This window comes from Aphelocoma coerulescens, chromosome 17, assembly GCF_041296385.1.
Source record: "Aphelocoma coerulescens isolate FSJ_1873_10779 chromosome 17, UR_Acoe_1.0, whole genome shotgun sequence".
In the NCBI taxonomy this organism is placed as follows: Eukaryota; Metazoa; Chordata; class Aves; order Passeriformes; family Corvidae; genus Aphelocoma; species Aphelocoma coerulescens.
In genome coordinates, this window is record NC_091030.1 from 6,066,435 (window position 1) to 6,087,035 (window position 20,601).

The 20,601-nt window shown below is 57.8% G+C and overlaps 1 protein-coding gene across 2 annotated transcripts; it reads left to right on the top strand.

Annotated features, from left to right (window-relative positions):
- The first annotated feature begins 2,187 nt into the window (after nt 1–2,187).
- On the top strand, nt 2,188–20,399 carry NCS1 (neuronal calcium sensor 1). 2 transcript variants are annotated; one of them, XM_069031914.1, is made up of 8 exons: nt 2,188–2,423; nt 15,754–15,778; nt 17,307–17,445; nt 17,922–18,000; nt 18,110–18,198; nt 18,509–18,586; nt 18,930–19,046; nt 19,748–20,399. In XM_069031914.1, exons 1-7 carry the CDS (start codon nt 2,360–2,362, stop codon nt 19,026–19,028), a joined length of 573 nt encoding a protein of 190 aa, XP_068888015.1. In that variant the 5' UTR covers nt 2,188–2,359; the 3' UTR covers nt 19,029–19,046; nt 19,748–20,399. The 2 variants fall into 2 exon arrangements, with proteins under 2 accessions (XP_068888015.1, XP_068888014.1); XM_069031913.1 differs by lacking the exon at nt 2,188–2,423 and adding an exon at nt 12,383–13,334.
- Nucleotides 20,400–20,601: the final 202 nt, after the last annotated feature.

Consider the following 20,601-nt stretch of genomic DNA (forward strand, 5'->3'; position numbering starts at 1 on the left):
GGGCTGTGTTTCTCTGCCTGTAGAAATGTCACTTCATCCTAGAAAATGTCACTAGTGTTGCTACTTAAACAGTAATAGGGGTAAAGCTAATAATTGGGAAGTGAAAGTGACTGGCTTGCATAGTTTCCGATTACTTTTCTCCTTTCGTCTGTGTGATCTGAGTTCTCTCCTCAGCGTTCTGTGTGGTGGAGGCAGGGCAAAGTTTTAAATAGAATTAAATCCATTCAACATCAGTTTTGCAGCAGCAGAGCCTGTGCTAGAATGCCTGTGCTGTGCAGGGAAGGTTTGGGACCTTGCTGGACCCCCAGCTGGGCATGAACAGGTCATGCTCTGCACACAAAAGGACACCTCTGCTGCAATGTGGTTACAGCCCAGGTATCACAGATGAAGGGAAATACTGCAAACATTGGTGTTTTGCTGATGGGCAGGAAAGAAGGGGCTGCACAGGACATTTTGCAGCACATTTGGGGACTAGAGTGGAATCTGCTGAGGCCTATGTTGAATTCGAAGGCAGGCCTTTGTCCCTAAAAGCCCTGCAAATGTTGGAAGGGACTGGGAGGGATGCTGGAGGGGAGACACAGCCTCACAGAGCTCTCACTGCCACGTGCTGCCAATCCCCTGTCGCTCAGTGCCATCCCTCCAGCTCATCCCCCGGGCTGTGCCGCTGCTGGGACTTGGTGATGGTGTTTTTATCCTCTTCTGCCTTAGTGAGCTCGTTTGTGTGAGGCTGGGTAATGGAGGACGAGGCATTTTAGAAACATCCACTTGGGGAATGTATCCCTGGAGAAGTGAGTGTCAGGCAACGTTTGGCTGGTTAAAAACAATAAAGGTGCAAAGAGCAGCGCTGTGTCAGCTGTGCTCCTCTGTGTCCTCGGCAAACACCCCGTGTGCGTTGTGCTGGGCTCTCCACAGCCTCGCAGACAGGTTTTGCTGCATCCAGGCACGGATTTTCCCCCTCTTTGGCTGCTACCACAGGAGTCCAGGCATGCCCGGGCAGCTCCAGCAGGGCCCTCATTGCAACACAGGAGGGAAGAAAACTGTATTTATCGTGTGCATCGGTACAGCTAATGACTGCACACAGACACTGAGCTGCTGTTGGAGGCACAAAGCCCTGCATGGGTTTGAGGTGGGGAAAAGCCAGGTGCTGCTGCTTTTAACACTTGTATGGTTTCCTGGCTGCGCCACAAACCTGCTGTAGGCTGAATCTGTGAGGCTTTTGAAGTGATTGAACTTCATCTCTCTATGTACACATTGCAGAGAGTGAGTGAAGGCTCCATGGAACCCTGGTGTGAGAGAGAATGGTAGAATCACAGAAGGGTTTGGGTTGGAAGGGACCTTAAAAGATCATTTAGTCCAACCCTCTTTCCAGGCAGGGAGACCCTCCACTAAACCAGGTTGCTCAGAGCCCCATCTATCCTGGCCTTGGGCACTTTCAGGGAGGGGACAGCCACAGCTTCTCTGGGCACCCTGTGCCAGGGCCTCACCACCCTCACAGGGAAGAATTTCTTCCTGATATCTCATTTAAACCCTGCCCTCTGTCAGTGTGAAGCCATTCCCCCTTGTCCTGTCCCTTCATGACCTTGTCCAAAGTCCCTCTCCAGCTCTCCTGGAGCCCCTTTAGGCACTGGAAGGGGCTCTAAGGTATTCACAGTGCTTTCTCTTCCCCAGCTCGCTCAGCCTGAACATCCTGAGCTCAAAGGGACCCACAAGGATCCGACTCTTCCATGTTGGGAACAGACCCCTCTTCAGCTGAGGAACCCAGGGGTTGGAAAATGCTTCTACAACTGGAGGTGCTGATGTGCCACCAAGGTCACCCCCGGACTCCGAGCTCAGCCTTGCTCTAGGCTCTGTGTTCCCACGGCTAGCTCCCCTCTCTCCTCATCCCCCCGCTGCCCATCAGCCCCTCGCAAGCAGGACCCCGATTCCCGACATTTCCCTCCGAGGTTTCCCGCTGATCCCGGCGGCGGGGGCCGCTCTGGAATCCCCTTCTCTCCCGAGTCCTCCCGCCATTGGGAGCGGCGGGGCCGTGCCGGAGCCCCCTCCCCATCCCCATCCCGCTCCCGCAGCGCGGGGCGGGGCGCGCCGCCCCTCCGCCCCTCCGCGCCCCCGCGGCCGCTCCGCGCCCGGCGGCGGAGGGCGGGGAGGGCGCGTGGAGCCGGGGACACGCACACGGACACGCAGCGCGGCCCCGCAGCGCGGCTCTGCGGCCAAACCCCTCCAACAAAGACCCCTCCGCCCCCCTCGCCGCCGCCCCCCCGGGATGTAGCCGGGCCGGGAGCCCCAGCGAGGCAGCGGCCCCGCCGCTCCGTGCCCCGCAGCGAGGCCGGGAGGCGGCGGGCTCAGAGGCGCTGCCGCCACCATGGGCAAATCCAACAGCAAGTTGAAGCCTGAAGTTGTGGAAGAGCTGACCAGGAAAACGTACTGTGAGTGCCCGGGGGGTTGCCGGGGGGATGCCGGGGGTGTGATGGGATCCGCGCTGCCGCCCGGCCCCGCCGCTCCCCCGGGTCGGTGCCGCGGCTCCTGCGGGGCCGCTCCCGGGGAGGGCGCAGGCTCGGACGGGTTTTGTTGGAAGAATTCAGGGATTGGCCTGGGAGGAGGAAAAAACCCATAAGGCAGCAGAGACACGGAGAGGGGCAACGAGCCAGGGGAACGCGCTGTTTTTTCACAAAAACCATCCTCCGTGGCCTATTTCTGAGCCTCCGGGAACGGCGGGGCCAGGGCCGCATCCTGCCCGCCCGCGGCGCCCACCGGAGCATCGCGCCCTCCCTCGCCGCCCCTCCGCCCCTGCCCCGAGCATCCTTTCCCCGGGCTGCCCGGCCCCTGGCACCCAGGGCCCGCCGCGGGGATTGTCCTCCCCGCGCTGCCTCCCCGGAGCCCGGCAGCGGGGTGCCGAGCATCTGGGTGGCTTCCAAAGTTGGGTGCGTTAGTTGGAGGGGTTCCCTTTGTTATTGTGCTCTGAAGTGGATAGAAGAGCCCGACACCGGCGAGTTCGATATTTTTCTGAGTATCTCCGTATCGGTTTAATAACCTGATTTTCTGAGCGAGTGGCTTTCCCGTCTGGACCTCCACCGTAATCTAATTAACGTGGCTGGTGCCTCAGCCATCCAGTTTTAGCAAAATCATTTTTTTTTTCCTGAAGGATGCACAAAGGAAACAAAGGCTTTCGTGGCTCAAGTTTGCCTCCCCGCTTGCAGGTCACAGATATTCCCCAAACGTGCAGCAGACCTGCGAGCTCTCCCCTCTGTCATTGCTGCAGTCCCACGGCAGCGCTTACCCAAAAAGGCAATAGATTAGGATGCAGCAAGTTCTCCCATATGGAGAAGAGGCAATACTGGTGCATTGCACAACCCTACACGCGGGGTTGCTCTCTGCCGTGGCACAGCCGGCAGCAGGCGGGAGGAGGGCAGGTGGTGGGGGCATGTCCGCATAGCCAAACCGGGTGTGATGCTAGGAGAGGTTGGGGTACCCCGGCTGGGCTTCCTCAGAGTGCTCAGGGGGAGGAAATAGTGAGAAGGTGGCAGTGCCAGGTGGGCACAGCCCCGGCTGGAGCTGAGCTGGGTTTTGGTGTCCTCACTGCAGCTGTCGCCCACGGTGAGTGCAGCCGCGCCAGGCCAGGTACCGTTAATGCTGTGCTGCAATCGCCCGCTCCGTTTGCAGCCACTGTGACGACCTGATCTCTGATGGAGAGGAATCTAGGAACAGCCAGCCCCAGCACGGCCTCATCTGCTGGTGATCTCCTGTGTGCTGGGCTTTCTGCACCCCTGGGGTGGCTCCTCTGCGCCAGGAAGGTGCCAGCACCAGAGGGGCCGACACGGGTCACACAGGCAATGGTGGCCCATGTCTTACTTGCAGCTGAAGCCAGCCAAATACAGCACTGGTGAAACCAACGTCTCTGGGCACAGGGATGTCCCTTTGCTGGATAAGGCCAGCAGGTCATTGCTTTTGTGAATTACTTCATTCCCAACTTTCTGCTCCTCTCTTTTGGGTGCCCTCCCCTTTCCACTGCACCCTTTCCAAGAAAGGCTGTGGTCCTTTGATCTCTCTCTCAATGAGTTTCCAGCCTGTCTGGAGCTTTGCCTGCCTGCTCTGGACCTCTCACTGCTGCTTTTTAAAGACCCCTGTACCTGTGCAGGTGAGGCAGCAGCACCCAGCAGCACGTGGCCCTTTGCATGGCTGGAGTCTGGTGCAGCATCCCAACGTGCCCCAGCAGCATGTGGCTGGCAGTGTGGTGCCTGTCAGGGAGAGCTGTCGCTAATTCCAGGGTTTGTTTGTTCAGCTCTGCTCATTCCACCTCTCGTCTCTGGGATTAATTACTTTTGCTGAGCGCTTCTGCCCCTTTTCTGCAGCTGTCAAGGCAAGTGCGCATTCCCTTGTCTGGTGAAGCACTTCACAGAGCCCTCCCAGGCACGGCTGAGAGCCTCTGATTTATCTTCAGATCCTGGGAGATTGGAAAGATACTCATTTCCCTCTGTGTTTTGGGGAAGCCAGGCAGAGGAGAGGCAGGTAGGAGGGCAGGGCTGCACTGAGTACAGGGGGAGGAACTGATCCAGACCCCTGTGCTGTGGCTGCTGGAACAGCTGGAGCAGGGGACAGTCATACACACACATCCACAGCCTGCTCAAGAGCTTCTGGGGGCCTGCTTGGAAAAGGTTTTATTCCACAGCGTGTTGATACTTCGGCACCTTTCTGGCAGACACAAGAATATCCCTGGCCTGTGCTGCCCATCCTATGTCCTGGCTGCCGCGTTACTGAGCGAGTGCTGTCCCTGCCTCATGCGTGGTGCTGTTTCTGCTGTTGCTACAGCACATCTGGGCAGATGTCTCCAGCAGCCCAAACTGATGGGAACCTGCATTTGTCCCATGGAGGTTCCCATGGCAGCGTGAGCTGTGGCTGTGGTACGTGAAGGGCTTCTCCCACGCTGGGATTTCCTTCCATTGCATCATTTTCTGTTTGTGTGAATTTCCATGCAAAACAAAGCAAATACCAAAAAGGCCCCTCTCAGTTCTGCAGGATCAGAGAGAAATGTCACCCCCTCTCCCTGCCCCACATGGCTTTTCTGCAAATTTATCTCATCCATGGGACACAGAGGACCTCTGTTTCCTCTTAGTGCTCTTCAGTGCCTGGTGGCTTCTTGTCTCCCTTGTCCCCTCTGGGCTCTCCATCTCCTATTTGTGGTGTTTCTCTGGCCGTGCCTCAGTTGCAGCAATCCTGGGACAAGCAGGAGATGGGAGGAGAGGAGCATGGGATGGTTCAGGTGCCAGGGCACTTGTGGACAGGGAACTTGAGCCGAGGATGCTGCAGGGCTGCTGTCAGCGGCCTCTGTGAGCTGCGAGAAATATTTTCCTGCGTGCATTCAGAGGAGGTTGTCCCAGGCCCTGCTGGGAACTGGACATGGAAAGGCAGGAGCCTGGAAACCTTGTCTCTTGGCTCCCCTCCCCACTCTGCTCCTGACTTACAGTGCTGGGGGCCAGATTTTAATGGCACTTGGACACCTAAAGGCGCAGAAGGGCTTCTTCGAAGTGCCGGCTGCCCAAGGCCTGTTGGTTTGGACCCATCTCCATGTGCCTTTCTGTGTCTGTGGGCACCTGAGTGCCCAGGAATACCTGGCAATGCCAGGCTCCCCCATCTGCCAGGTGCTGGAATAGTGCTTGTGGGGACAGCCAGGCTGCAGGGCTGTTTAACCCTCCTTGGAGACCAGGCTGGTGCCTCATAGGAGCGTGCAGGAGAAGTCAATGCTGAGTGATAATAATACTGAATAATAAATTATGTAATTCTTTGTACTCTCATAAATCCTTTCATCGAAAAGCCCTCAAAGTGCTTTATAATAATTAATTTATTAATCTTCCTGCTGCCTCATTGGGGTAGCTTGGAGATGCAGTTTGGTGTTGTGTTCCAGGAGGTGGTAACTCCCGACACTTGAAGGAACCACCATCCTCCCTGGATCACATCCTCTTCCATGGGGATTTAAACCTGAACTTAACTTGGGCCAGCTGCTCACGGTTTAGGGCCACGGTGGGATTTCGGATTCTGTTTAAGAACCTTTTGGGGCCATGGTCAGAGGGTTCTGCTCAGCTGGAGATTTGTGAAGGTCCTGAGGTGTGGCTGCGGCCTGAATGAAGCGTGTAACATGCACGTGTGCAGTTGTGGGTGCATGATACATGTCCTGGGTGGAAATTACTTGGTGTGGACTCCTGGGAGAGAAACTCGAGGAGAAATACAGTGTTGAGTGTCCCTACTCGCAGCAGCACTCCCAGGCTAGTAACCCTTAAAATAAGGAAGCAGTTTTAAAAATGTGAGCTTGTTTCAGAAGAGCACATTTTGCTCTTTTTTTTCAGTCATTTTGGGGGGGATTGGCTTTCAGGGTTCCCTTTGCACAGCTGTTGCCCATGTCCAGGACTAGCACTGTTATTTTTGAGGCTGCAGTAGCTGAGCAATCGGGCACACTCAGAGCCGTGTCGGTGCAGCAGCATCGCTCTGGGGCCAGGTTGGGGTCAGGATGGTTGGGGATGGTGGTCCTGGTGTTCCTGAGGCCACAGTGGGGCTCAGGTGAAGGCGTGGGAGCCACGGCAAGGGTGCCAAAACAACACCCAGGCTGCAGAGTGGGTGCAGGGAGAGGAAGATGCTCTTTTCCCAAGAACCGCATCCCACCCACTGTGATCTATTTTGTGGATTTTCAACTCGCTCCGGCATCATCATTTTCTACTCTTTCACAATAAGCCACAAAATTGGCTCCGTTGCTCGACAGTAATGCAGGGAATTAATGGGCATTAGTTTAAGAGCAAACTATAAACATATTGATTTGTAGTTACGGGGGTACGTGGTGGCGGGTGGAATTCTGTGGGAAAGGAAAGGAAATTCTACGATTGCAGCAGTTTTCAGCCAGGAAAATGGGAAAATGGGTTGGTTCCTTGCTGGCTGAGCCAGACTAGGGCTTTACTCCATTGTGTCACCCCGGTGCTGAGGAAATGTGCTGGCTGGGGCAGTGGGCAGGAGTAGAGGAGGGACCTTGGTAGCTCCCCTGCTGCTGCTGGTTATTTTTAGCCTCTGAAGTGTTTGGCCCCAGGCACTGGGTTTCTCTGCCAGGTTGGTTTGTGTTGAAATGCCTCCTGTTGCTCATCCAGCAGAAAGCGGGGTGAGCTGGCCGGGTGGCTACGGACCCATTATCCCTCAGTGGCAAACGCTGGGTGAAATTGTCAGCCTGGGTGACTTTTAACAGGGCTTGGAGTGACAGGACAAACGGCAATGGCTTCAAACCAACAGAGAGCAGAGTTAGGTTGGATATCAGGATGAAATTCTTCCCTGTGAGGGTGGTGAGGCCCTGGCACAGGTTGCCCAGAGAAGCTGTGGCTGCCCCATCGCTGGAAATGTCCAAGGCCAGGTTGGTTTGGGGCCCTGAGGCAGGACAATGGGCAGGAGGTGCCAGAGGGATGCCCAGGGGCTGGCGTTGGTTTGGGGCCTGGTTTTGCTGTAAACCAGAGCTGTGAAAGGGGTTGCTGCGGTGCAGGTTCACTGCAAGCTCAATGTGGACTTGCTGTGCTGCCTCTGGAGGGCTGCAGTGGTCTGAAGTGATCTCCAGTTCCTTCTCCAAGGCGACCCCAACCTGCTCCCAGTGAATCCAACCCAAGGCATCCCATATGCGCATGGACCTGGAGCTCCATAGGTAGATGCAAGCAAAACAAGTTTTGGGGTTTCAGAAGCAAGTTTCAAGGAGTCCCTGCAGACCCTGGGAGGTTCTTGCAGTGCCAGGGTGGGAAGGGGAAGACATGACTGAGGCCCTGAGGGCTCCCTCTGCAGCAGAGGAGAGCAGCCAGCCCCTCCAGCCACGCTCACGCCGCTGCCGCTCTGGCATCACAAGAATCACATTTCATTTATCCCCTGACATGTTAATGGATCTGCTTAACCACTCTCCTGACCTTTGCTGCTGCCGCTATAATTAAGGTTGTGAAACAAGAAGCTCTGAAGGCATCAAAGGAAGCGGCTGCTTCAGGGAGGAGCCAGCGGGCACGCTCACTCTGTTATCGGGGTGACATTTGTGGGGTCGCTTTGTTCCTCCTTCCCCTCCTTGTTCTCCTGGGTCTTCTAGGGAGCTGGATGCCAAAGGAAGCCAAGCTTCATGCCCTGGGCAGGGGTGGCCATGGGGTGCTCAGCCCTGGGGCATGGTCTGTCACTTCCATCACCATCACTGCCTGTGGGCACAGGGCTCCCTCCCCACACCTCCTGCTGGAAGGAGGGCTGCCTGTGCTTCATCCACCTGTTTCTCCAGCATCTTGTGATCGATGGTTGGACCTGGCAGAGCCGCTCTGGGTCTCTGTGTCACCCCTCAGTGCACGGTGATGCCTGCAGGAGAGACCGCGGGGGCAGCAGAGGTGGCCCTGCTGCCAGCAAGGCTTTTCCTTGAGCATCCTCCTGACCTTCCCATGGCTCCAGGGAGTGATGGCTGAGCCAGAGACACTTCCTTTCCTACTGCCCATGCTGCTCTAGAGGGGAGTCTTCTCCTCCACCCAGGGCAGGAATTGCTCCTCAGGTTGGGGATGGCACATTGGAGTGCCAGATCACACTGAAATCCCTGTGGCCAAGGGATGGATTTGAGCAGGTGGCAGGACACAGCTGTGCCATGGATGGCTGGGCAGGGGGGCTGCTCCGTCCCTGCTCCTGACGGCACTGGGAATCCTCTGCCCCTCCAGAACATTGCTGCATTGGCTCGTGGGGAAGCTGGGATTCAATCCTGGGATAGACCTGCTGCAGCCACCAGCTCCTGCTGTGGGGGTGCTTCAGCCCGATTCATTAATCTCCAAATGAAGGCACTGTCCTTCGCCCTTCCTCTCCTGCCTTTGCTTCAAAGAGCAACTGCTCTAAACCCAATTTCCAAAGCCTAATGTCGGGCCCTTAAATATTTAATAAAGTCTAAAAAGGATTTCAGCTGCATATTGGCTTTCCTGTTGGTACCAGCCCCGGGGGAGATGAGAACAGAACTGCTCATGGACCTGTTTATCCACTCTGGGAGCAAGGCAGACCGCTAATGGCAGCCGCCAGTGAGGAGAGTGCCAAACACCCCAGCACTGCTCCATCTATTGCTCTGTGTCTCAGAGTAACAAATGACACCAATAACACTGTCGGACTCAAGCTCCGAACATCTTGGAGGCTCCCAGACCTGCCGTGGTGCTGGTGATGTCTGAGTCTGATGGGGAGAGAAGCCAAACTGGGAAAGCTGGGATGGGGGTGTCCCGCTGTGACAGGGAGACGTGTGTTGGTGCCTGCACAGTGGGGCTGCTCCCAAATCCCTTGGGGATGTTGCAGGGATGGGTTCCTACACAGGGACACCCCAGTGTGTGGGCGATGTGGCCGGGAGCAGGGATAGGCACGGGGCTGAGCTTGGGCGCAGTGGTTGGGGCAAGCTGCAGGTGATCATCTCGGGGAGCAAAAGAAAATGACATCAGTCAGATTCTAGAAATAGTTGTTTGCAAGGGGGTGACTCCGGTGCCACAGTTGTGTTTTACTGCCTCTTGCCCAGAGCTGTCCCTGTGCTCCTTGGGAGCAGGAGCAAAGCCCAGCCAGGGGTGGTCTGGTGGCCCGGGAGCTGGCAGAGAGCACGGAACCAGGACATCATTAAGGAGTTCAACCTGAATTTTAATGAGACCAGGTCATCAGGGCCAAACCAGCCAAATTTCCAGAGTGCTGACATGTGGAGTATCCTAAAAGTTACCATCATCATACAGGGACCTGAGTGAGCTCTGAATGCCCCACAATGGGCTGATGGACAGTCCCAGTGGAGGACTGAGCCCGTGGCAGCCTGGAAGAGTTCACCCCTTCCCTCCACCACAGGGCAGCTCCCGTGGGCACTGGGCTCTGTTGGGGGGTTGGTGCTGGAGCTGGGGCAGTGCACTGGGATGGAACCTGGTGCCAATGCTCCAACTGCCCCTGGGATGCTTCTCCCCGACCCCTCCGAATTACACGAAGCCACCCAACAGCCCCGGCTGCCAGAGGTGACCCCTGCCAGCCCTGGCACACAGGGCATCTTCCTCCCTCTGCAGGGGCTGCCCATTCTGCACCAGACAAGTGCTGCCCAGTGCCTGTTTGAGGGCTGGATTAAGTCCCCCGGTTCCACTCACCTCCAACAGCTGCTGCCGTGCTCTTGGCTGAGTGTTTTGTAGAGAAAAGGCCTGGAATTGGGAATGACCACTCAGGTTGTGATGTGTTTACCCCAGGTAACTCACTCGGCAGGGCCAGGGGCTGGCACTGGGTCCCCCTGTGCCAACCGATGGGACCTTGCTGTGTCCGTGTTTGCAGGTGTGAATTCTGCACCGAGTATGTGTTGTACCGAGCCCAGTGGTCACTCTGAGGGACCAGGGGCGAATTCTGCAGGACTTGCTCAGACTGCGATGCTGACGCTGTGATCCCAGGGGCTGGAGAGAAGTCGGAGCGAGCCCATACTCTGCCGAGCCGGGCGGGAGGGAGCGGGGAGCTCGTAATTGGTCAATATTAACATTGTGACGATGTTGAGAGTGGAGTTTGTATCAGATTTACGTTCAGAAAATTCTTCAATACGTGTTTCGCCGAGACGGGGGGCGGAGTGTGTTTGGCACGAATTGCAGCGTGTGCGGGGCTCGCCCCGCAGCACCCGGGTGTTTTACGCGTGAGGGGCCCTTCAGCGCACGCATGAGCACCCCAGGCTCCTCCGCATCGGCGCCCAATTAGTTCACGCATGAGCGCCCAATTAACACACACGTGAGCGCACAATTAATTTACATATGAGCACCCAGCTGGATTTATGCATGGCTGCCCAGTGAATTCCCGCTGGATCGCACGCTGCTGCTCCGTGCATGAACGCCCCGGTGGTTGATGCATGAGTGCCCAATTAACTGGCGCACGTGCCTGCAATTAGCTCATGCCTGGGTGTCCAATTAATTCATGCATGAGCACCTGATCCATTCACACCTGAGTGCCCAATTAGTACGTGCACAAGTGTGTTATCTCCTAATTACACTAATTTACACATGAGTGCCCAATTAGCTCACGCAGGAGTGCCCAGCGAATGGACGTGTGACTGCTCAATTAATCCGTGCATGGGCGCCCCGTGAATTCATGAATGCCCAAAAAAATGGATGCATGAGCCCCCAGCTGGTTCGTGCATGAGCGGCCCTTTCCTTCTCGCCGCAGCACCCGGGCAGTTCATGCATGAGCACCCAATTAGTTCTCCTAGAAGCACCCACATAATTTATGCACGAGTGCCCAATTAGTCCACGCATGATTTCCCAGTGTATTTTTGCATGAGTGCCCCTCTGGCTCAGGCATGGGTGCCCAGTTAGTGCATGCATAAATGCCCCATTCCTTCACGCCTGAACACCCACTTCGCTCACGCAGGAGCACCCAGTGTGGGTGCCCAATTTCCCCTGGCCTGGGCACTGTGCTGAGCATCCACAGCAGGTTTAGGCAGCCCCAAACCCGATGGGAGCCCCATCTTGGGGTGATGTGCTGGCTCCCCCAGGCTGGGATGCCCGGGGACCCTGTGAAGGAGCCACAGCAGCTGCCTGGGGGAAATCAATGCCGCAGGACTGCCCCTGCCATGACTCAGAGAGTGGTGCTGGACCACTTGCCCGTGGGTTGGCGGCAGAGCCCGTAGTTGGAGTGCCCTGCGGCGGTGAGGGAAGCCCCTCTGTGCCTGGAAATAATTAACTGGTTTCCCTGATAAGGCTGCGGTGCCCATGGCCCCACGGGATCAAGGTGCTGTTGTAGCAGCTGGAGCAAGGGGGAACATGTGGGGGTTCCTCAGTGGCTGCTGCGTGGGGACGATGCTTGCTGAGCGTTTGGGAGCCCAAACCTGCAAAAGGACAGAGCTGTGCCGTTGGTTTTGGCACACGGGCTGAGCTGAGTGTGCACGGTCCTGCTCAGGATCCAGCCCTGCGGCGGTGGCCGAGCTCCTACTCTTGCGCAGACAGGGGAAGGGATGTCAGCACAAAACAAGCCCCGGTGGGACTGAAGCATCACGTCACCTCACGTATCCCACCGTGACCAGGGGTCCCTGAACCACTCGAATCCAGCTACCTCCTGCCCTCCTTCCTGCTGCCCCGGCCCCGGCGCGGTCCAGCGAGCAGCGAGCTCCCTGCGGCAGGGCGACGGATGGGGATTTACAGTCCCAGGTCCCTCCTCTCCTCTCTGCCTGGAAAACACAAATTAACAGGCTTGAGCACTGATTAACCAGAGCTGATTCTTGCTGCAGTGGCAGCTGGGTGGTGGGAGGAGAGGGGGCACGCGAAGGGCGGGTGGTGACGGAGCTGTCAGTCCTCGCCTGTGCCACTGGGATTGATGGAGAGGTGGGGGGAGAGGGCTGAGGAGGGGGGGTTAAGTACCGGCAACTGGGAGGAGGGGGCTGGGGGCTGCTTGGAGGCTCTGTCCCTCTGTGCTGTGTGAGACGTGTGGCCAAAACCTTCCTCCCAGCTGAGGTGGGAGCGGGAAGGGACCGACCAGCGAAGCGCAGAGAGCCCTTGGCTGCGGTTTGGCCGTGTGGGGCAGCTCCTGAGCTGCTCTGGGTGCCTGTCCCTGTCCCCGCTGCCTGCCCTGCCTGCACTGGGAGCCCCGAGCCCGGCGATTCCCGTTCTTTGCCCGGCGCTGCTGCCGCGGTGCGGGGCTGCGCGCACGGGCCGGCGCCGGCGGGGCGTCGCTGGGGCTCCCGGCTCGGCAATGCCTCTTCCAGCGTTGCGGTTCATAACAAATGATAATACTCTGCCTTTATTTAGCGCCTTTCATCCCCAAGGATCCCGGGGCACGCTGCTACTAACAAGCTGCTACGTGCACTATTTTTAGCCCTCCCTAGCGCGGCTGCGGGAGCGGCAGTCCCTGGAGCACGGCACGGCAGCTGAGCCCGGCTGCTCGCTGGAGCGCGGCCAGGGAGCCGATCCTGCTCCGGTGGGATGCTCTATGGGGCTGCTGTGGGTCATCCCCTTGTTGTGGGGCGTCGGGGGCGCACCTGGCCGAGGTTTATATCGCTGCAAATTGATGCGTGTCGGCTCAGCATCGCGCCGTCCTCGGAGCCGCGGGAGGGAAATGCAGCAGCTGCCGCTGCCCAGGCACTGTCGGTGAGCCCGGCTGGGCTCTGCCTGCCGGGGAGATGCAGAGCACAGGGACAGCCCTGCCCCGGCGTGTGTCCCCTGTCGCCAGCCTTAGGACAGGTGGCTCAGCCACGCGCTCAGTAGCGTGTCCCCAAGGCTTCTACGGCTGCAAGTCGAGCATTAGCATTCCTAATTGGTGCCACTCGGAGTGTCAACAGCCAGCAGGGTCGGAGTGGCCGGGAAGTGGCAGCCATGAAGTCATCATCTGTCCCGGATCTGTAACAGCAGGTACGGGGAGGCAGGTACTGCTCAGTCCCCCCACGATGGGTCAGGGCTGGGGTGGTTCCCTGCCCTGGGAACACTCTGCCCCTGGGCAGGGGGGAGATGTGATGGCAGTGGAGGGGTGAACCCAGAGGTGGGTGGTTTTCCAAGGGCTGGGAGATGAGGCCGCGCTCCCACCTCAGGAGAAACCCCACAGATCCCCCAGCACCCAAAGCTGGAGGACAGGCACCGGTGCCAGTGTGCTGGAGGAGGGCTCCGTGTGGCTTTCCAGGATGCACGTTAACAAATCCCTCATTGGGAGCCCTGTGCTGATTTCCAGCGTGGCACCTGAATGGTTCCCTCTGTCGGAAAAGCCTCTCCAGGGAGCATCACACATCCCTCCTGCGGCACGAGGGGAGCTGGCTCCGTCCCTCCCTCCTGCCTCAGCCCGAGCGTGTCATTACCAGCATTTCTCCTGTACTAAAAAAAGCACAAATTTCTTAATTGTTTCCTGCTGGAGTTGAAAGGCAGCTCCCGGGCCCAAAATAGCACGTTGGGGGAAACGCAGTCGAACAAGAGAGAACAGAAGGCGATTTGCCTGGAGGGGCTGAGCCGAGCTCTGACTGCAGCCCTGGCTGCTGCTGCGGTCTCTTTTTGCCTGCCCCGAGGGCTCACCCTCATCCTCCTCCTTCCACCTACCCTCCTTGGTGCTCGTGGGTGATTGGGCCTGCAGAGCTGGTGCCTGGGGCATCCCCTGGGCATCCTCAGGGTGGAGGTCATGGCTGGTGTCTCAATGAGATTGTGTGCAGGGAAGCCTGTTCCTGTTAGAGATGCTGCTCAGCATCTCTCTTTTGGAAGGATGCTTCTGTGCAACCCTTTTTTTTTTTTTTTTTGGGATAGGGAAATCCCTTGAGACTGCTGTGACTGATGTTTAGCCCACCCCAGCTCAGCTGCTGAGTGCAGCGTGTCCTTCCTGGCTCCCTCCTGCCAGGAGACCACTGTCTGCCCAAAACAAACAACCCTCCAAATCCCTCCTGTGACACTGCCAAAGCCCTCAGTGCTCTTCATCCCACATGCTGAGCATCTCTGTGGCTGTGTCCCCTCTCCTGGGGTGCTGCTGTCCAGACACCCTGCAGTGCTACAGTGGGTGCTGCTTTTGCTGAATCCCAGGGGAAGTGGGGGAATTGAAGGCTCTGTCCCTCCAGTGACCCCTGAGCTGGGATGGAGGGATCCCCCAATGCTTGGGGCAATCTTGGGCACAGCAATTCCTGCTCACAGGGATGCTGGAGCCGAGAATCCAGCTGGTGATGAGGTGTGGGCCGTTGTGTGCCCTCCTGGCCGCCCCACCCGCCAGCCCTCGCCTCTGTGCTCTGCGCCTTCTGCCAGGCACGTTACAAATCTTCCTGATGGAAAATTGCTTTCTTTTTTTTTTTTTTTTTTTGTCATCCAAGGTAATCGGCATCTGTTGGTGTATCTTGGGTCTCTATTTTTATCAGCTGTTTGCACATTGACATCTCCACTCACCTCATTATCCCCGCGCCTTTCAGACCTGTGGCTTTTTTATCATTATTTAGATGCACGACGCAAAGGAAATGACAAATGAGGCCGTTCCCCCTGTGCCCACCTGCGGGCACCTGGCTCCCCGCTGTGGGGAGGCACGGGCACAGCTTCTGCAGTGGGACACGCAGGGACAAGTGCCAGCCCCCTGCCCAGCATCCCACATCCCTCTGAGCCTTTCCTCTGCTGAGGGCATTTTTCATTTCAGCAGCTGTCGCTTGGCTGGGGACACTCGGGGTTGCCAATGCTCGCTGTTTTCTAGCTTGTTGCATTTGTGGGGTTTTTCCAGAGCCCGGTGGGGCTCCCCAGGGTGCTGGGATGGGTTGGATGATGTTTCTCCAGAGGCAGCTGGTGCCTGGGGGGATGCCAGCCCAGGGGCTGTGCCTGTGCCCACGTTCAGTGTGTAATGTCAGGGCCAGGCAAGTTCCTTCCCTGAGCTGCCTCCAGGCAGATGTTTTGGCAGATGTTTTCAGGGGTGTTTTAGCTCTGGGAAGATGAGACAGCAGGCCCAGATCCTCCCCAGGCATGATCAACTTGTCCCCTTCATGGTCCAGAGCATCTTGCAGCCATGGTTCTGTACTCCCTGAGCACAACACAAAACGTCTTGGGAGGCTTCTTGGTTTCAGGAGTCCCCAACACCTGCAGCCCTGGCCCCATGGACCAGCTGGGCTGCCTCAAAAGCAGTTGCTGCCACATGGGGAACTTGTGGGGGGCACTTGACAGCTCATGGAGTGAGTGAATCCCAGGGCATCCCCCAGGGAAGTAATTTTTGGGAGCCCCATGGCATCCCCCAGGGAATTCACTGATGGGCAGTGCAAGGGAACAGCTGTCACTGCAAAAGCACTAAATTTCTCTCTTTTTTTCTCTTTTCTCCTGTTTTCTCTTGCAGTCACGGAGAAGGAGGTGCAGCAGTGGTGAGTGCCTGGCACAGTGGTGAGCTGGCTGGGGCATGGGGCTGTGGGCAGGGGACAGGATCTGGTGGCACTTGGCCACCCCACTGGCCAGACAGAGCAGGGACATGCAGGAGGTGTGGGCAGGTGCACCGGTATTGGGATGCATCTGCCTCGTAGAGGGGAGACCAGAAAATAGAGGGGTTTTCCTTCACACCCTGTGCAAGGGCTGGGCTCTAGAGGCTCTTCCCTCTCCATACAAGCAGCCAAAGAGCATGGGGACATGGGGACTGTCCAGCTGGTGACCCGGTGCAGGAGGCTGGTGCTGTCCCAGCGTGTCCCCTTTTGCAGCAGGGCCTGCAGAGGCTGTCAGGGGTGGGATCCATGCTCTCACTCCATCCCCTCCGCCCCACCGAACACAGCGCCCTAGAAAAGCCGCTGCTTCCCTTTCATCTCCCTATCCCACCAGTCAAGGTTTGCTTTCTTTATCTCTTTCTCTCATCCTTCCCCCCCACCCGATGAGTCATAGCTGCAGCAGCGTGAAAAAGATGTCACCGGCACTTCGGTTTCCCACCTCGCCACCCCCTTCCCCTCCTCCTCCAGCCCTTGTCCCGCTGCAGCGGGCGCCTGACAGATCTGGGCGACGTGTTGCATAATATTCACGCACCCCACGTGATCCCCGTGTGGTCCCACATGCTCCCTTCACGCTCCCTGCGTGGTGCCCACACCCACAGAGCCAGTGAGCCCCTTCCCTGCACCCTCCGGTGCAGCTGCACTTTCCAGCACCCAGGTCCAGCCTGGAGCTGGGACCGAGGGCTTTTTGGGATGTTTAAACATTGGTGGGTTTTGGAAATGACCTGGGCTGTGCCACCTGAGGACACAGGAACCCTGCTGTGCCCCCCAGCTCCTCTGAGCAGCTTTCATTTGGGGTAGTGCAAAAATTATCATGGAATATCCTGGGTTGGAAGGGACCCAGAAGCATCATCATAAGTCCAACTCCTGGCCCTTGCACATCCCAAGAATCCCATGCGCCTGCAAGTGTTGTCCAAACACCTCTTGACCCCCTGGCAGGCTTGGTGCCATCACCACTTCCCTGGGGAGCCTGTTCCAGTGCCCGGCTACCCTCACAGAACTCAGTGGTCACTGTGCCATTGTTTTTCACCAGGGCATGGCTGCAGCGTGGCATTGCTGTCAGTCCTGGCTGGGCAGTGGGCCCCTGTCACCTCCCATCTCCCAGACAATGTCCACCACAAGCCTGGTGTGGCCCTGTTGCCCCTTGTGGGCTGGCAGCAGGTTGGAGCAGTGCAGTGGGCACCGCTCAGTGGCACTGGTGCCACTCGCTGCTTGTCCCCACTGCCACCCTCACTGTGGTGCCCACAAGGACCTCGTCCACAGGGCTGGGATGCTGCAGGTGGGAGATGGGAGCAACACAGGGAGCACCTTGGCACCTTCCCAGCCCCAGCCCACTGCAGCCCTGGGGAGAGCCTCATCCCAGCTCCCCAGGGCTCAGCAGGAGACCCTCCTGGGCCCATGCCCTGCCCTCCATTTGCAGGTACAAGGGCTTTATCAAGGATTGTCCCAGTGGGCAGCTCGATGCCGCCGGCTTCCAGAAGATCTATAAGCAGTTCTTCCCCTTCGGTGACCCAACCAAATTTGCCACTTTTGTTTTCAATGTCTTCGATGAGAACAAAGTAAGTCTGGGATCCAGGGGCACAGTCCAGGGGGGGTCAGGGCTGGGCCTGTGGCAATGGTGGGATGGGTTTGGAATGCGTTTGCGTGGCACTGGAGGAGCAAAATATTCCAGCGCTTCCTGGGGCGTGAAATTGAAGCGGCGCAGCTGGAGCGAGCCCCCGCGCTTATTTTAGTTGAGGAGAGTCACGTGGGGAAGGGCGATGAAGTGGCGGAGCAGGAAAGGAGAAGCGCGGTGTTTTGGTGCTGCTGGCAAAAGCCCATCCCTGCGGTGCCCTTCCAGAGCCGCTCCCGCTGGGATGTTCGTTGGTGGGCTGGGCACCAGCAGCTGGATGCCAGTGCTGGAGAAAAATGTGCATCACTCCTCCCTCCCTGCTGCCTTTCTGGATGTGCCCCCTTAGAGGGGACATGTGGGAAGGGAGGACTTTGCTGGACAGGAGTGGCAGCAGCACCCTGACCGCTCCTTTCCTCTCCCCAGGATGGGAGGATCGAGTTTTCGGAGTTCATCCAGGCACTGTCGGTCACCTCCCGGGGGACGCTGGACGAGAAGCTGAGGTGTAAGTGCTGCCCATGGGATACTGGTGGGCTCAGCCCCACGAGGGTGCTGGGGTGAGTGTCCAGGGCGGGGGACACAGTCCCACCCCTTGGTGTTGCTCTGGCTCACAGGGGCATTTAAGCTGTATGACCTGGACAACGACGGATACATCACGAGGAACGAGATGCTGGACATTGTGGATGCGATTTACCAGATGGTGGTAAGAGGGGCAGGGGGGGCACAGGGTGAGCAGCCCCTGGGGGGTCCCTGCTGGGCTGGAGCTTGGCTCTGTGGGAATGCTGAAACACCCCCAGTTCCTTCTTTGGCCTTTTTTGGTGTGGGGTTGTGGCCATCCTGGCCATCATGGCCAGGGCAGGGTCTGGATCTGGTTGCTGAGGGTGACTGTAGTGCCAGCACTGTCCCCTTGCACCCTGTCCTGATGTGAGGTGTGGGGGGACAATCCTCGCCTGGGGACATCCTCCAGGCAGGGCACAGATGGGTGTGTGACCAGGTCCTGTCTGCTGCTGCAGGGAAACACGGTGGAGCTTCCCGAGGAGGAGAACACACCGGAGAAGAGGGTGGATCGGATTTTTGCCATGATGGACAAGGTGAGGGTTGCTTGAGGGTGTTTTCCCTGTGGCCAAATGATTTAGGAGGTGCTGTGGGTCCCTTTGCTGCATCTTGGCTCTTGCAGGTGCCTCCTTCCCCCACCAACACAAGGTCTCAGCTGCTGCCAAGATCTCTGTGGGACACCCGCATCCCTCTGGGATCCCTGGATCAATTTCAGGGACTCCAAGGTGGCATTGTCCCCTCCATGGCAGGCATGGGTGGCTTGATGGGCAAACCGAGGCTGTGGCAGCAGAGTGGGGCAGATGTGTGGGATGGTGTGGATGTGCCGGGCTGTCGGGGGCTCACTGGGTGGAGCCGTGCAGTAACAGGAGTGTTTTGCAGAATGCGGACGGGAAGCTGACGCTGCAGGAATTTCAGGAGGGCTCCAAGGCCGACCCCTCCATTGTGCAGGCGCTCTCCCTCTACGATGGGCTCGTATAGTCCCGGGGCCGAGCGGCGGTGAGTGCGGTGCCAGGGGCTGCGGGTGCCCATCTCCCACCTGCCTCATGCCATTCCCACCTCCCCCAGGCACAGCCTGCTGATTCTCCTCTGCTGAAGCACCAAAACATGGATATAACCCCCCCCCCAATCCAGCCAGGGGGAATGTTGCCCCGTTCTGATAGGTTTCTCCCAGTCACCCCCGTATCACAGAGCTCCCTCAGACCTCATCCCATGGAGATGGAAATGTTTGCCTGCGGCACAGCTCACACCCTCACCAGCAGATGTGGCTGCAGAAGAGGCAGGGAGGCAGCTGGCATGCTGGGGGCATGGGGATGCTCCAGAGACAGATTATATTAAATGTTTTATTTATCTTAAATCTTATTATATTATGCCCTGGAGCTGGGTTTGGCACGGCGGTGTCAGGGACACTGGTTCACAGCATCATACAGGTGTTGGGCTGGGCAGCCCGTGGTCCTTGCTATGCCCTGTGGAGCTGTGCAGAGGTGTCCCTTGGAGTGATTTTGGTCATCACAGTCCAGGCAGTGTCCACGGGGGTGGGGTATTTTTTTTAACCCCACTGGAGTTTTGAGGTTTTCAGTATATCTCTATTCCATTTCCAGCTTTGCCGTTCCAGCTGCGCTGGTGTCACATGAGATGGCCACAGGGATTTTTGCCCATCCTTCTCACCCTATTTCCCTTCTTCCCACCCTCTCCTGCAGATGCCTGGGGGAAGATGCTCTCCGTGCCATCCGACCACCGCCGCGCGAAGCTTGCCTGTCCCTCCCGGCTTCCTTTCTGTTCCGCGAGCAAAGGATGCCCTCGAAGCGCGAGCTCACTCCCCCTCTCCGCACTCTGAACCAGCCGCTGCCATTTGCCAACTTCTGCTTTTTCCAAAAAAAAACCCCGCGCCAGACCCCGGTCTGAGCGGCAGCGAACGCCCAAGACTTCAGGGCCGGGGGAACGGGTCGAGCATCGCCACAGGCAGAGCCCCCTCTCGGCCTCCTCGCCCCCTTTGCTCCCCTTTTCCTACGTTTTCGGATGGGACTGCGGATGCGCCGGCAGGGTCCTCTCCTGGGAACCAGCCGGCCAGAGACGGAGCCCAAAGGTACCGGGGGGCTGCAGCCCCTGGGCTCTGCCCGTGTGGGGTGGCCGGGGAGCTGAGGCACCGACGGCGATTGGGAACAGAGTCCTGGCATCACCCACGATGCCGCTGGCAGCCCGGCTTGGCTCACTAGGGATATATATTATATTATTATTTTTTTTTTTCTTTTGGTGAGACAGTATTGTGCTTTTTGGTTTGGTTTTGGTTTTTTTTTTTCCTTCGGTGGAAAAAAGTGAGGCTTTTTTTTATACGCCTATCTCGACGATCGATATCCTTATTTATTTGTTGTAAATGTTGCTGCTGTGTTTCGTCTCTCGTGTGTGTGTCCACCCACCCAGGTGAGGATTTGTAAGGTTTACATGCTCGTACACTATTGCGGGGACCCGGGAGCCTGCAATAACAATGAAGCCAAAAATCTGCCTTCCCCCCTCTCCTCCCACCCCCTGTATCCCAAGCTCCGTGGGCTGGCTG

What these genes read in the sequence shown, in the direction of transcription:
- NCS1 (XM_069031913.1), top strand. Translation starts at nt 13,106, where the DNA reads ATGCAGAGCACAGGGACAGCCCTGCCCCGGCGTGTGTCCCCTGTCGCC. An exon ending in TCCCGGATCTGTAACAGCAG is followed by an intron (nt 13,335 to 15,753) that starts GTACGGGGAGGC and finishes TTTCTCTTGCAG; the next exon opens with TCACGGAGAAGGAGGTGCAG. An exon ending in TTTTTGCCATGATGGACAAG is followed by an intron (nt 18,587 to 18,929) that starts GTGAGGGTTGCT and finishes AGTGTTTTGCAG; the next exon opens with AATGCGGACGGGAAGCTGAC.